Source organism: Cheilinus undulatus, linkage group 15 (genome assembly GCF_018320785.1).
Source record: "Cheilinus undulatus linkage group 15, ASM1832078v1, whole genome shotgun sequence".
NCBI classification, from domain to species: domain Eukaryota; kingdom Metazoa; phylum Chordata; class Actinopteri; order Labriformes; family Labridae; genus Cheilinus; species Cheilinus undulatus.
In genome coordinates, this window is record NC_054879.1 from 7,230,765 (window position 1) to 7,243,297 (window position 12,533).

Below are 12,533 nucleotides of genomic sequence, written 5' to 3' on the forward strand. Positions count from 1 at the left end.
ATTAAATTAACGTGACTTCTATTTTAAAACTAAATACTGACGTTTTTCCAGGTGTGCTTCATAAATTAAATGTATTTGATGCTTTAACAGTGAGTTTAAACATTTTTATGAAAGTTGAGAGCTGTACCGTGCAAATCTTTTCACATGAGTAAAATAAATGTTTAACTGGAGTTAATTTAAAAATAGATTAAGTAGGATAGCTGAGGTATGTTAATCTTGTTTTAAAATAAGCTACACCCTGAAGTTTTGCTAACAGAATAGCTAATCTTTATAGATTAGATTAAGTAAGGAGAAGTAAACAAAATCACTGTAAATGATCTACTGTGTCTTTAGGAAACAGTGTGGATCTCCGTCCAGTCCAAATTTTACTGCTATAATTGTCCATCCGTCTGTCTGTCTGTCTGTCTGTGTTGATTCAAACGCCACACCATCCCTCCAACTGTCCTTGATACCTCTCAGGAGACTTCTTGGGGTGTACCTGTGAGAAAATGGTGCCATTAAAAAAAAACATACATTTGTACAGTTTTTCTACAAAATCAAAAAATTGTTGTGTCCTGGTTTGCCCCCTCCCCGCCCCTGCTCCCAATTACATCACTTCCTCTGTATAACTCCACCACACACCGTACAGCCGGCTCATGAGTCCGTTTTTTCTTTATAACTGAGAGAGAAAGCGACAGAGCTGGAAAACAACGCTCAATATCAGGGGACAAATGGCATTGGAACATCTCTACTACTAACTCCTGGTTTCAGGACTCATTACTGCACATTGTGGCCTTAGTTTGTTTACTCTGCTTGAATCAATGAGAAGCTGCTAAAAGACATTTGGTGTTTGTTCAGCAGCGAGAGCTGTGGCAGACATCTATGTCCTATTTCAATGCATTACCTCAGGGATGGGAACGTCATCAATGACAGAATAAAAAACAAATCTGGACATTGTTGATGAATAAGCAGGATAAAACTTTATTAATCAATAAAACTCTGCTCTTTGACAAAGAGAGATAGTATCTTTTACATAAATAAACGATGTTTACATCATCTGTAACACCACTGATGTCATTACTGTACAAACAGACAGATTAAACATTCTGTTACACAGCCAGATTTATTGGAAATCAATTACATCTTCCTGTGGATGTTTGGTCTTCGTGTGCATGTGTGTTTGACGCTGCAATGCAGTTGTAAGCACTGAAGCTGTAAGGGATCTTTCCACGTCCATGCAAAGCTTTTAGCAACAGAGAAGAGGTTTGTATTGCTATCATAATTCTGAAATCATGAAGGATGGTTGGATGCCTCTTCTGGGGCAAAAATCACATTTCCTAAACACATGAATGATACACAGAATGTTTTTGAATGTTTTGGCACAGTTCATCAAGCTATATGATGCCTTTTACTGAAACAGTATATTATAATGTAATGTATTTATATTATTTAATGTAATAAACCTCCTGGAAGATGAGTAGAGTTGTTTGTGCAAACACATGTCCAGTGGTCTTTTTTTACACAAACCTCTTAAAGTTTTTAAGGGGACATGAGATGCAACATTTAATAGGACAACAGAAAACCACAGTATGTAAGAACGAACTGAAACTGTAGCCCTGGTGATCATCAAATAACACAGAATTTTATTTTGTTTTTTGGTATTCAGCTGCTGCAGCTTCCTGGTGATTTATGGGAAGTACAACAGCTCCAAAGAAATCTTATTACTAAAGAGTGTGAGGGAGCCAGAGCGTCTCGCAGCACCTGGCTGTAAGCATTAATGTACACAGAAATAGGTGGCATCAAAAACAAACAATGAAAAGAGGTAGTAATGATTTTGTTTCCAAGATCAAACTTTTCCCCACAACATAAGCAACAATATAAGCAATAAAGCGATTCAAGCGCACCGTAACTGAGTTCTTTTTGTTTGCTCTGTGCCTTCTGTGGTTGTTATTAGCATGTAAACACTGTGCTTTGCTAGTAAAAGTCTTTGTAAAGATTGTCTTCTATGCATCAGAGAAGGGGAGGGGAGGGAAACATTACATATCAGTGTGCTGTTGGTGAGTTGAAGTGGTGTGAGCTGATTCACGCCTTCAATTTATAGCTAATCTTTACACAATGGAACTAAAGATAACATCGATAATTCTGCAGCTTGTCCAGTATGTCAACCCAAGGTTGATAATTACAGTGTACAGAGGATGTACGGCCTGCCAGAATCACTATCCAAGGCTTTGTTGTTGTCTGATAGACTGGGCTATATTTAGACTCTCTGTGGATCCAGTGCTCTGAATACTTATTTAAAGTCTTGTAGTGCCACCTGCGTCCACAAGAGGGCTCTCAGGCACGCCGAATCCATACTCACAGGAAGAAACCAGGTCACTAGTGGCAACATATGCACTCTATATTTCACCTTTTTTATGACAGTGTATATTTTTGGTTACAGGCTGCGAGCAAATGCAATATCTGCTCTATTAAAGAGTATTTACAATTGACCTATGTCAAGGCTTTTCAATTTAATAAATCTCAGTGTGAGTATGTATAAAATCAGGCAATCAATTGAGCTCAGTTTCAGAAAACTAGAAGCTTATGTTAAGGTAATTTTGCTCCTAAAGTAGCGTTACAATTTCACCTTTCTAAAGGGATAGTTCAGCTGTTTTGAAGTAGGGTTTAAGGAGGTACTTTTCAACACAGACACTACACCAGGGGTGTCCAAACTATGGCTTGGGGGCCAAATACAGTCCAATTTTGATTGGCCGGCAGCAAATTCAAGAAATAAAATGCAATATGGCCAACATTTGAACATGAATCATTTGCTTGACTGTGCTGTACTTCATAGTTTCAGCACAAGATGGTGCTACTGTGCTAATTCTGTCAACAAACAACTTGACAAAAAGAATTTTATCGATGTGTTTTTTGTGACAAAATTGAATATATATTAAATATATTGGCAACCAAAAAATAACAATATCTTGTTGTCAAACTCCCTGATAGGTTACAGCAGCAAATAGCAGTACCAGTAATATTACGGGGGTCAGTGCAAGTGGTAGCTCGGGCCAAACAGGGCGCCCTGAAATCTGATTGTCACCCCCGAAAACCTGGAAACTACTGTCTGTTTACATTGTTAGTCATTAAATCTTCCACTCCAGCTCCTCCTTTATTCTGCTTCTGACTTAATCAATGTCATATACCTTGCCTTGCAGATAATAAAGTGGCCCCAACATCCTTAAGTATTTCTGTATGTGGCCCACAGTCGAAAAAGTTTGGACACCCCTGCACTACACTAATCCTAACAGTCAAATCTGCCGCTGTTTGTAGACGCTCCTGCGGAAAACATAGAGAAAGCAGTTTTCGATTACTAATTGTGGTAATCAAACCTTTGTTGGGGGTACAAAGTAATCCCTTGAAATACTTGGATTACTTAGTTATTGTAACCAGTGGTGTGGTAACCTGACACGCCAAAAACTGCTTCATTTATCTGGGAAAGCTCCCATAGGAATGGGCAAGACTTTTCAAAAAATTTGGAATATTCTGTCTGTTACATTCATGATAGACCAATAAGATTGAGAAGGCAAAATGAGCTTTGTGTGAATACATAGCTCCTAGGTAAATAAAATTCCTGCCAAAGCCAGCCGGAGAATGCAAAGACATCTTCACTACCAACACAAGCTTTCAGTGGGACTCAGTACTCATTTTAAAAGAAAATGTGGTCCAGTTCCGATTAAATTGCCGCTTTTCTACAGCTGCCACTGGATACACCAGCAAACCCTGCCTGTTTCAATTGCAAACCTATGCCAAAGCAGATTATGAGAAGAGCGAAAGCATCTTTTCCGTCATGACAACCTGCCAGTGTGGCTCTTTGCTCTTGTTTTAATAAAGGAATGTAGTCCAGTTCTGACAAAACCGCTGCTGTGGCTATGTCTGAGCTAGCAGCCATTGTATACAACTACTCACAGCACAACTAACCACCCTGAAAAAGTCATGCCGAAGCAGATTGGCAGAAAAGCGAAACATCTTTTCCATCATGAAAAGCTTTTAGTGTTGTTTTTTTTTACTTTTTAATTCATGCAGAAAAATTGTCCAGTTCTGATAAAACTGCTGCTATGTTGTAGCTACATCCAAGATTATCTGTGCACTGAAGGCAGTCATGGCTAACAGCTAGTGTATCTAGACCCTGACCACAGCTACCTCCTCTTTCTCCACAAATGACGCTGATTGGGTCAAACAGTGTTTGGTTCGGCACATATGATCAAATCATGAGGATCATTATAACATTATGATGGGGTCTCTTTTAAACACTTTTCCATGCTCAAATCAAACAAGATAGTAAGGGAGATGTGTCACGTTGCTGTTAGAATCATTCACTGAGAAATCAAGGTTTGCTGTTTTGTCGCTGTCGCTGGTGCTGTGTAAACACGTTTGAATATGAGTCCATTTTACGCATAGCCTGCATCACATGGCAGGTGGGCTGTATAATGCTCCACAAAAAAGAGCATACACTAAAACTTTGTAAATAAGACAAAAGGCACAGCTTCAGTGCTGTCCTTATTGTGTTCTAGACTAGTCACTGCAAATACGCACCGGTGCGCGGAGACGCTGAGCCATTATGCAGTTATAGGGGAAAAAACACCATTTTCCACGCAAATTGGCCTTATTGCATTAAGCATGTAATAAAGAGGTTTGTAACAGCACGGCATAAATTGAGTAAAGATTAGCCTACTGTCTGCACAGTTGATGGAATAACGCTGCACTTCTATGATGCAGAAACTTTCCAGAGATCAGGAAGCAATTCCATAACTCCACCCCTGTATGACTACAAAATAAGTGATGTGTGAATAAGGTCTGTAAATATTCCTTTGACATTGCTATGGCTGCTTTCTTATTCATGTGTGGCACCGTGCATTTTCCTTCATCCAGGAAGGAAACTTTTTCAAAGTGGTGCATAAATGCACGGTCTGTTATTCTGAGAATTCAACCTGGATTGTCAGAATCTGTGCGGGATGTGGGCAGTATTGGACGCACCTGTTAGTAGGAGCAGACGGGAGAAGAATTAATAAAAGAGTCCCACCCAAAGCTCTATGTTGATGTTTGCAGGGAGGTCTTCTGAGTGGTTAAAATGCATTCAGTGCAAACCCTGACTGCAAAGGGAACAAAGATTAACTTCCATGTTAGGCGTCCTGCAAGCTACTGGCAACAGACAGTTACCTTTTGGGGATTTTTTTTTTGCTCTCATTCCTACATGGTTGGTCAGATCCTCCTCAAAGATGTTCTGGAACAATCCTAACACCTTGGGCAGTGTGCCAAACCAGGCCTCATAGGCCAGACTCTTGCCTTACTACCATGGTGGGGCTTTAAACGCATAAAAGAGGAAGTAGTTTTTACATAGACTTACCAGCAAAGTCTTGATGTTAAATCTACCATACATAGGAAGGTGAAGAATTCCCCAATGCTCACAACTAAGTACCTCCTTCAACCGGGCTTCAAAAAGTCCAAAATATAACTTTAAACGTCTTTCTTTATAATCTTCCTGTAGGAAATGAAACATCTATCCCTTTAAATTTCATTACATGCTCTTTAAAAATGTGTACTTTTATTTTCTGTTCTACTTGTAGTTGCTGTGTTTTATAAGTTTATCTTTCCTTTTTGAACAGTAAAAATACTGATGCTGATTGGCCAGTGAGTATTGAAAGAGAGATAAAGCGGCCTTGGACAGTGCCATCGGATCACACCTACATCCAGTCTGAGGATTTCACTAACAGTGCAAAAACTTACAGTAAGACTTGTCATTTCATTTCACCAATAATCTATAGTAATATGCAAAACAACATGTACAGTATAATCACTATACATTAAACATATTGAACTATATATAACACTGGTCATCCATACTTGAACTATAAGCTGTCTACTCCAAAAAGCCCATTATGTCGGCCATGAAGTACTACGACTATATTTGTGACTTTTCGTTGCTACCCAAACATTGTAATAAACATATTTACAGACTGAGTGGATTGTATTTACATTCTGTTCATTGCACATTATGATGAATGATAACAACAGGATACATGCAGAACAAAGGGGTGATAAGCAGGTAGGCAGACAGAAAGATAAAAACATTGCCTCAAACGATAAATAATGGACTCCATCTTCCCATTGTTTGCTTTTTCTCTGTCATTGTGCTTTTTTATCTTAACTTTGTGAGAAACACAGTGGTAATGAGGAAAATAAGAGTAAAACAGCTTTTGTATGAATAATAAATACCACATCTGGACTTGGAACAAAACTTTGACAATGGTAAATTACAGAATAATAGCAAATTATGTATAAATAAATGAAGCTCTTCTACAGAGAAATCTACGGTAATTATTATCTCAACCTAAAAAGGTGTGACGACAAAGACAAAATAAATATGCATGTGTTTTTCTCTATGTTGCACTTATACAATACTAGATTTTCTATTTGTAATTATAAGCTATATTCTGCTTTTTTTGACTTTGTCAAACAAAGTTTCAAGTATAAAACAAAACATTCTGATGATATCAGAAATTAACAGACAACGCTGTGTGTGCATGTAAACATATCAACAGATATGTGGGTAGTCTGTTTATGGCAATGAAACATATGTAAAGTTATGTTATGTTATAATAACAATCCTGTGCTAGACTGTCAGCAGTAAGTTTTCTATTTGTGCTTGGGTACATTACATAAAGATGCCAAAGTAATTCAGTATTAAGTGTGCACATTGTTTTATCACTGCATTTCCTCAGTTCCTTCTATGCTCTATATTGCATTTATGTCTTGCTTGTAGATTCTTATTTAAAGCTTGCCCTCACTGTTTGCTGATGCTTTTCACCTTCTGGAGAAAGACTGTGTACTTTGGCTCGGTATAGCATTTGTAAATTAGGATGAATAAAGGCTGCTCTGAAGGGAGGAGGCTGGTGAGGTTGGGCATGAGCTCCTCTTTGTCTTATAAGAAGAGGGACACTTTAACTTGTTTCACACTTTTTAAAAGATATCTAAATTAAGTGTTCAGTCTGGAGTTTGAGTTTACACTAATTACTTGTTTATATGGTAGTCCTTAATGTGGACAGACCTTAAAGCTTACTTAAAACGGACTGTATACAGAGGTGGTCAGAGATGCCTTCATCTGTTTACAGTCTACAGTGCCTATAAAAAAGTATTCTCCCCCTTTGATGTTTTACCATTTTAATAAATTTTTATAAATCAATCATGGTCAATATAATTTGGCTTTTTGACAAAAAAAAATTACAAAAAAAACCTTGTTAATGTCAAAGTGAAAACAGATTTCCACGAAGTAATTTCAAGTAAACAAAAATATGCAAGGTAAAATAAGTGATTTCATAAATATACATCCCCTTTAAAGTGACTGACCTAATTTAACAGAGGTCCAGCAAATTGATGCTAGTAGTCTTGCAATTAGAGTGCAGTGAATGTGTCTCAAGTGATTGTAGAGTAACACCTGTTTCTGAAAGTCAGTCACTGGTTAATCAGTATTCCTGGCTACCATGGAGACAAAAGAACACCCCAAGCAACTCAGAGAGAAGCTTCTTGAAAATTTAAGTCAGGGGATGGATACAAAAAAATTCCAAGGCACTGAACTTCCTCCTGAGTTCAGTTAAATCCATCATATCATATCAGGCTGTCCTCAGACTCCATGGCTCTGATGAGACCAGGATGGTGCTTTTTAGCCATCAGACAACACGCTATCTTTGGTGGACACCAAATACTGCACACAACCACTAACACACCACCTCCACTGTGAAGCACAGCGGTGGCAGCATCGTGCTGTGGGGATGCTTCTAGGCAGTCAGCCCTGGGAGGCTTGTAAAGGTAGAGGGTAATACGAATGCAGCAAAATATAGAAAAATTCTGGAGGGCAATCTTATCAAGTCTGCAAGAGAACTACGGCTTGGGAGAAGATTCAGTTTCCAGCAAGATCATGACCTGATGCATACAGTGAAAGCTATACAGTAATGGTTTAAAGACGATAAGGTGAATGTTCTGGAGTGGCCGAGACAAAGCTCAGATCTCAATCCAATAGAGAATTTGTAGCTGGACTTGAAAAGGATTGTTCAGGCCTGGTACCTGTGCAACCTGACACTGACTAAATACTGACTGGATGGGGGGAGTATTATATCAAATTGGTCAAATTATATTGACCATGACTGAGTGATAAAAAAGGGGTAATCAAGAGGAATGATCACACAAAAGCCTGGCTGTATTTATATCCATGTGCTCATTTGGAAGGACACATTGCTGTTCTTTTTAGAGATCCAGATTATTTTACTCAGCTCAGTAGTAAGAGCCAATCTTTCAGTTTCTTAAACAGCTCTTCACATGATACTAATTTGGGAAATATTCATGCTGGAGCCAGTTGAAACTTTTTTCTCTCTGGGGAACATTGTGCCTTATATACTGATGTGACTTGTATTCCAGATTTTACAGTAAATATACACCATACATTCGTTTTTTTACTGTCACCCATTAAGTCCTGTCTCTATAAAAGCGCATGGACAGGTCAATTTCCTGCACTCTCTTGCTCTGTAAAACTGTATAAAATGGTGTAATCTTAAAAGCAACTACTCTATGTCTTGGATGAAATTAAAGCAGCTTTTTTGGCTGACAAGCATCTCAGTGCTCATTCTTTTCCTTATTCTGGGTTAATTTTTTTAAACGTTGGGTTCATAAACAAGATGTGAGAATACTCTCTTTCTGAGAAGTGGTCTTCATTCATGCTCTTTCCCCTCAGAGTCTCTGTGTGTTTCGGTTTGCCTTTGTCTGAGTGTATGCATGTACTATGTACAGTATATACAGCACATGTAAATGTAGAGGAACGTCAGCATTTCGTGTCTGTATGTACTGCAGTTGTAGGTGAAATGTATATTTAAGGGTGCATGAAAGACAGAGAGAGTAGGGCAGATAGTAGGAGGCAGCCAGGTGTGTGGATGTGTGTTTAAACCCCCTTTGAGTCTCTCATTCAAAACGTTCGTAGTTCCTCGTCTGCCTCACACGGGGCACCATATCTTTCAGGAGTCTGGGGAGACAGAAACAGGCATCAGGGGTTAAATAACAAAGGTGGGAATCATGGGTTAAAACACAAGGACCAGTGGCTCTCAACTGAGACCTGAGAGTTCTTCAGTTTTAACAAGAAAATTGGTTTTTTAAAGATTTCAACCTATTTTCCTGTGATAATGACTTAATTTCTTGCTATATCTAGAAAACAATCAAAAATGTATACATTACATTATAACAATGTTTCTCCTATTCTGCCTCTGTTTTTCCCATCATAAAATAAAACTACATTGTTTATCATTAAATGTGTTGGAAATCTCAGTCACAATTTCTCACTAAAGAGGTGCTGATGGGTCCTGAGGCTAGACCAGTTGAGAACCACTGATGTAGATGTTATCTCTTACTTGAAGCCGTATGCCAAAATGGTCAGTCCAATTAGAACTCCAATGATCCCATCCAGAAACCAGACGTCGGTATCATGCTTGAAGACTTCAGCACTGATCAGAATGGAAAATCCCATGATGGCGCCAACCAGAGAGTTAAACCCTGAAAACAGAAAATTTGAAAGGTCAAGTTTATATCTGAATTATGCTTCTGACTGATTTGAGTAGAGGCCTAAACTTAAACACATTCCATTCATGAAAATGATCTACCAATAGATGTTTTTGTAGTGCAACTGGTGGATATAATTGAACATGATCTGTTTGTCGAATTGAACATTTTTATTTTGAATATGAATGTGAAAGAGGGCAAACATGTATACACATTAGGGCTGAATGATTTGGGAAAATAATCTAACTGCATATTTTTTCAACCCCAATACTGCAATTTTTTTCTTACATGTTTTGTCTCAATGTTTTCATCTTTTGAAAGACAGTTATAAATTTACAATGGCCTTGGCCTTTTTTTTGCTGGCTGCTATGATGCCATAAATTCACAGGTCTGTTGCACTAGCTTTGTGTAATTTAGGTCTTAAGTTATGATCCAAATCACTGATCATCAACTGGTGGTCTACGGCCCCCCAAAGCTTTCCATTCAGCCCCCTGAATTAAACCAAATAAAGAAAATGTTTCAGCTTTCCACATCAGGGTCTTTGAGAGTACAATATCCCTGCATCCCTGAATCAACATCAAAGACCTGTTACTCATACAGATTTTGCACCAATAAAAACACAGCATGTTAGCATCAAACCTAGTGATGGGCAGCACAACAGCCCCAGGAAAAAGTTACAATTTCTCAGTTGCTCTCTTGTGGCTAGGTGCCTTATAGGTAATCCCAATGCTAAAGGCTAAAAACTGCACAGATTTGAAAGAAAATAAAAATATTTGACAGTCATTGGTTAATTAGACCAAAATGTTTATATTAGTTCCTCTGAAAGTCCGGCTCCCAGGGTGGCTAGGTTGGGTCATTGTTTGTTTGCACCATAAAGGTTTATGACTCCTCCTAACAGTCCAATCTAACCAAGACATTGTTAAAGACATGATGGTTTAATGTCATTTCATAATCAGTTAAAAGCATTTTTTTCATGTTAATAAATTGTTACCATGCTGCATCATATGCCTCTGAACAGACCATGGTACACCATGACACGTGTATTTTATGGAGGACTTTTCAACTATGCTAAAGTTGAGCTGAAACTAAATCCTACATTGGAACTATCTCAGCTTGTGCAGCACCCTGAATGGATGCTAGGACCCAGTATCACTATTTTTCCATGCTAGTTTTAATGCTAAACTAATTGACTGCTACCTGTATCAGCTAACATGCCTTACAAAAATCAGAGTGGGATCCACCCTGTCCAAAAATCTCAGCACAAAAGAAACTCATACAACCTTCAATGTGTGACTCTTTCGAACAAAGCTTTTACCAAGACAGATGATAAACATTTACATGAGTGAAAGTCTTTTCTTACTCCAGATATGAGCGGCCACAGCCAAAGTAATTGTTGGCTACACCTCCTGTATCTGGGCTGCACTGTAAAGCTGTTGATGTTATTTTATAATTACATTTTCCTTGTGTGAAAGCCAGCACACAGGGTTATTTGCCCGCCTGCAGTAAGTGTATAGTCTTGTGGGAAATAAATCCAGGCTCCAAGAACAGCAACCTCAGGTTTATTGGATTGATGCCCCGTGTGTTCTGAGACCTGGGAATAGCAGTGTGAGGAGTGCAGTGTTTGTGTGCTGAGATTTGTGCACAGAAGCATGTGTCTACGGCAAACCAGTGGGGTCATAACCTGTTAGTTCTCTCATTTCAGTTTTGTCAGCAACTTTCTCTCACAAAGAAATACACACACATATTATAGGCCTACTCAGTTTTAAGGTTTTAAAAATAATGCTTTGAAATTCTGTTCCCTTTATATTACTATTATTAGATTTGTATTTATATTTTTATACCTAATTACATTTAATGGGAAGACCTTTCACTTTAAAGTATTGCACATTTGATAGACATTTATAGTTTGACTTTGCAGAATAATATAAAACAAATAATGATGTATTGTTTTGAAGTAAAATAAACTACACTACAGCACATACAAGTCAAATTAGACTAGCTATCCACTGATTATCCTTTAACAGGAACATTTGTTAGTAATAATAAGCCCATACTTATACATGTTTTTATGAGGGAAATTAGCTTAAAATTAAATACACTGCTTATTAGAATAGAGGGTAGTTTTTACACCATAATTACGTGTTGTCATGTTATGGTGAGTACCCTGAAAAACAAGAGTGGTCTGGTTGCAGACTGTACATCTCTGACAGCCTCACAGACTGTTTGTCTGAGATGCTGTCTCATTCAGAATAGAAGTACCCACTAAATCATTCAAAACGAAATCCAGTTTCTGTTTAGGGTTAGGGTACTGAGTTCCAGAAACCCTGGGACAAAGTTCCCGAAGGACAACCATCACTGCAGGCTCCACTGATCTGGGCTTGAGTTTGCAAAACACTCCATCTGTGTGTTTGAGTGTTTTGCACTGAGGAGGAGCTTCTGTCTAGCCACTCTGCCATAAAGCCCAGACTAGTGGAGGATTGCAGTGATGGTTGTCCTTCTGGGAGTTTGTCCTATCTTTACACAGGATCTCTAGGACTCAGTCAGTGTGACCATCAGATTCTTGGTATCCTCTCTTAGCTCAGGTCTTTCTCCTCTGATTGCTTAGTTTGGCCAGATGACCAGCCCTTGGAAGAGTCCTGGTCCTGCCGAACTTCTTCCATTTGAGATTTATGGAGGCCACTGTGATTGATTAGATGAAAAGAAGTCTTTTTAAGGGCCATCCTCTAAAATATACAGGAAGTGCACTGCAAACAGCTGAAGGTCAAATTTGGGTGATTTGCAGTATCATATTTTAATGAAGTAGTCCAAGGGATTTCATCCAGTTGACTTCAAAATGTTTTTGTTAATATTAGACAACCTGGATGTCTTAAATTGTGTAAACTGTGTTAGACAAAGAGCGGGGCCAAATCTGGGGCCCAAACTTCAAGTACTTTTTTGTACATTGCAGTAAAGGTAACCAGAAACGCCTTATAATT

At 38.4% G+C, this 12,533-nt stretch overlaps 1 protein-coding gene across 2 annotated transcripts in view; it reads right to left on the reverse strand.

The window, feature by feature from the left end:
- Window positions 1-7,844: 7,844 nt before the first annotated feature.
- The window catches only part of LOC121522840 (transmembrane protein 163-like), a 143,500-nt gene continuing 138,811 nt past the window's right edge, over window positions 7,845-12,533 (reverse strand). For both annotated transcript variants that reach the window (XM_041807506.1, XM_041807505.1), the window contains exons 7-8: window positions 9,411-9,552; window positions 7,845-9,028 (exon numbers count right to left, since the gene is read on the reverse strand). In XM_041807506.1, coding sequence (XP_041663440.1) covers window positions 8,968-9,028; window positions 9,411-9,552 — 203 coding nt within the window. In that variant the 3' untranslated portion in view covers window positions 7,845-8,967. The remainder of the gene's footprint in view (window positions 9,029-9,410; window positions 9,553-12,533) is intronic.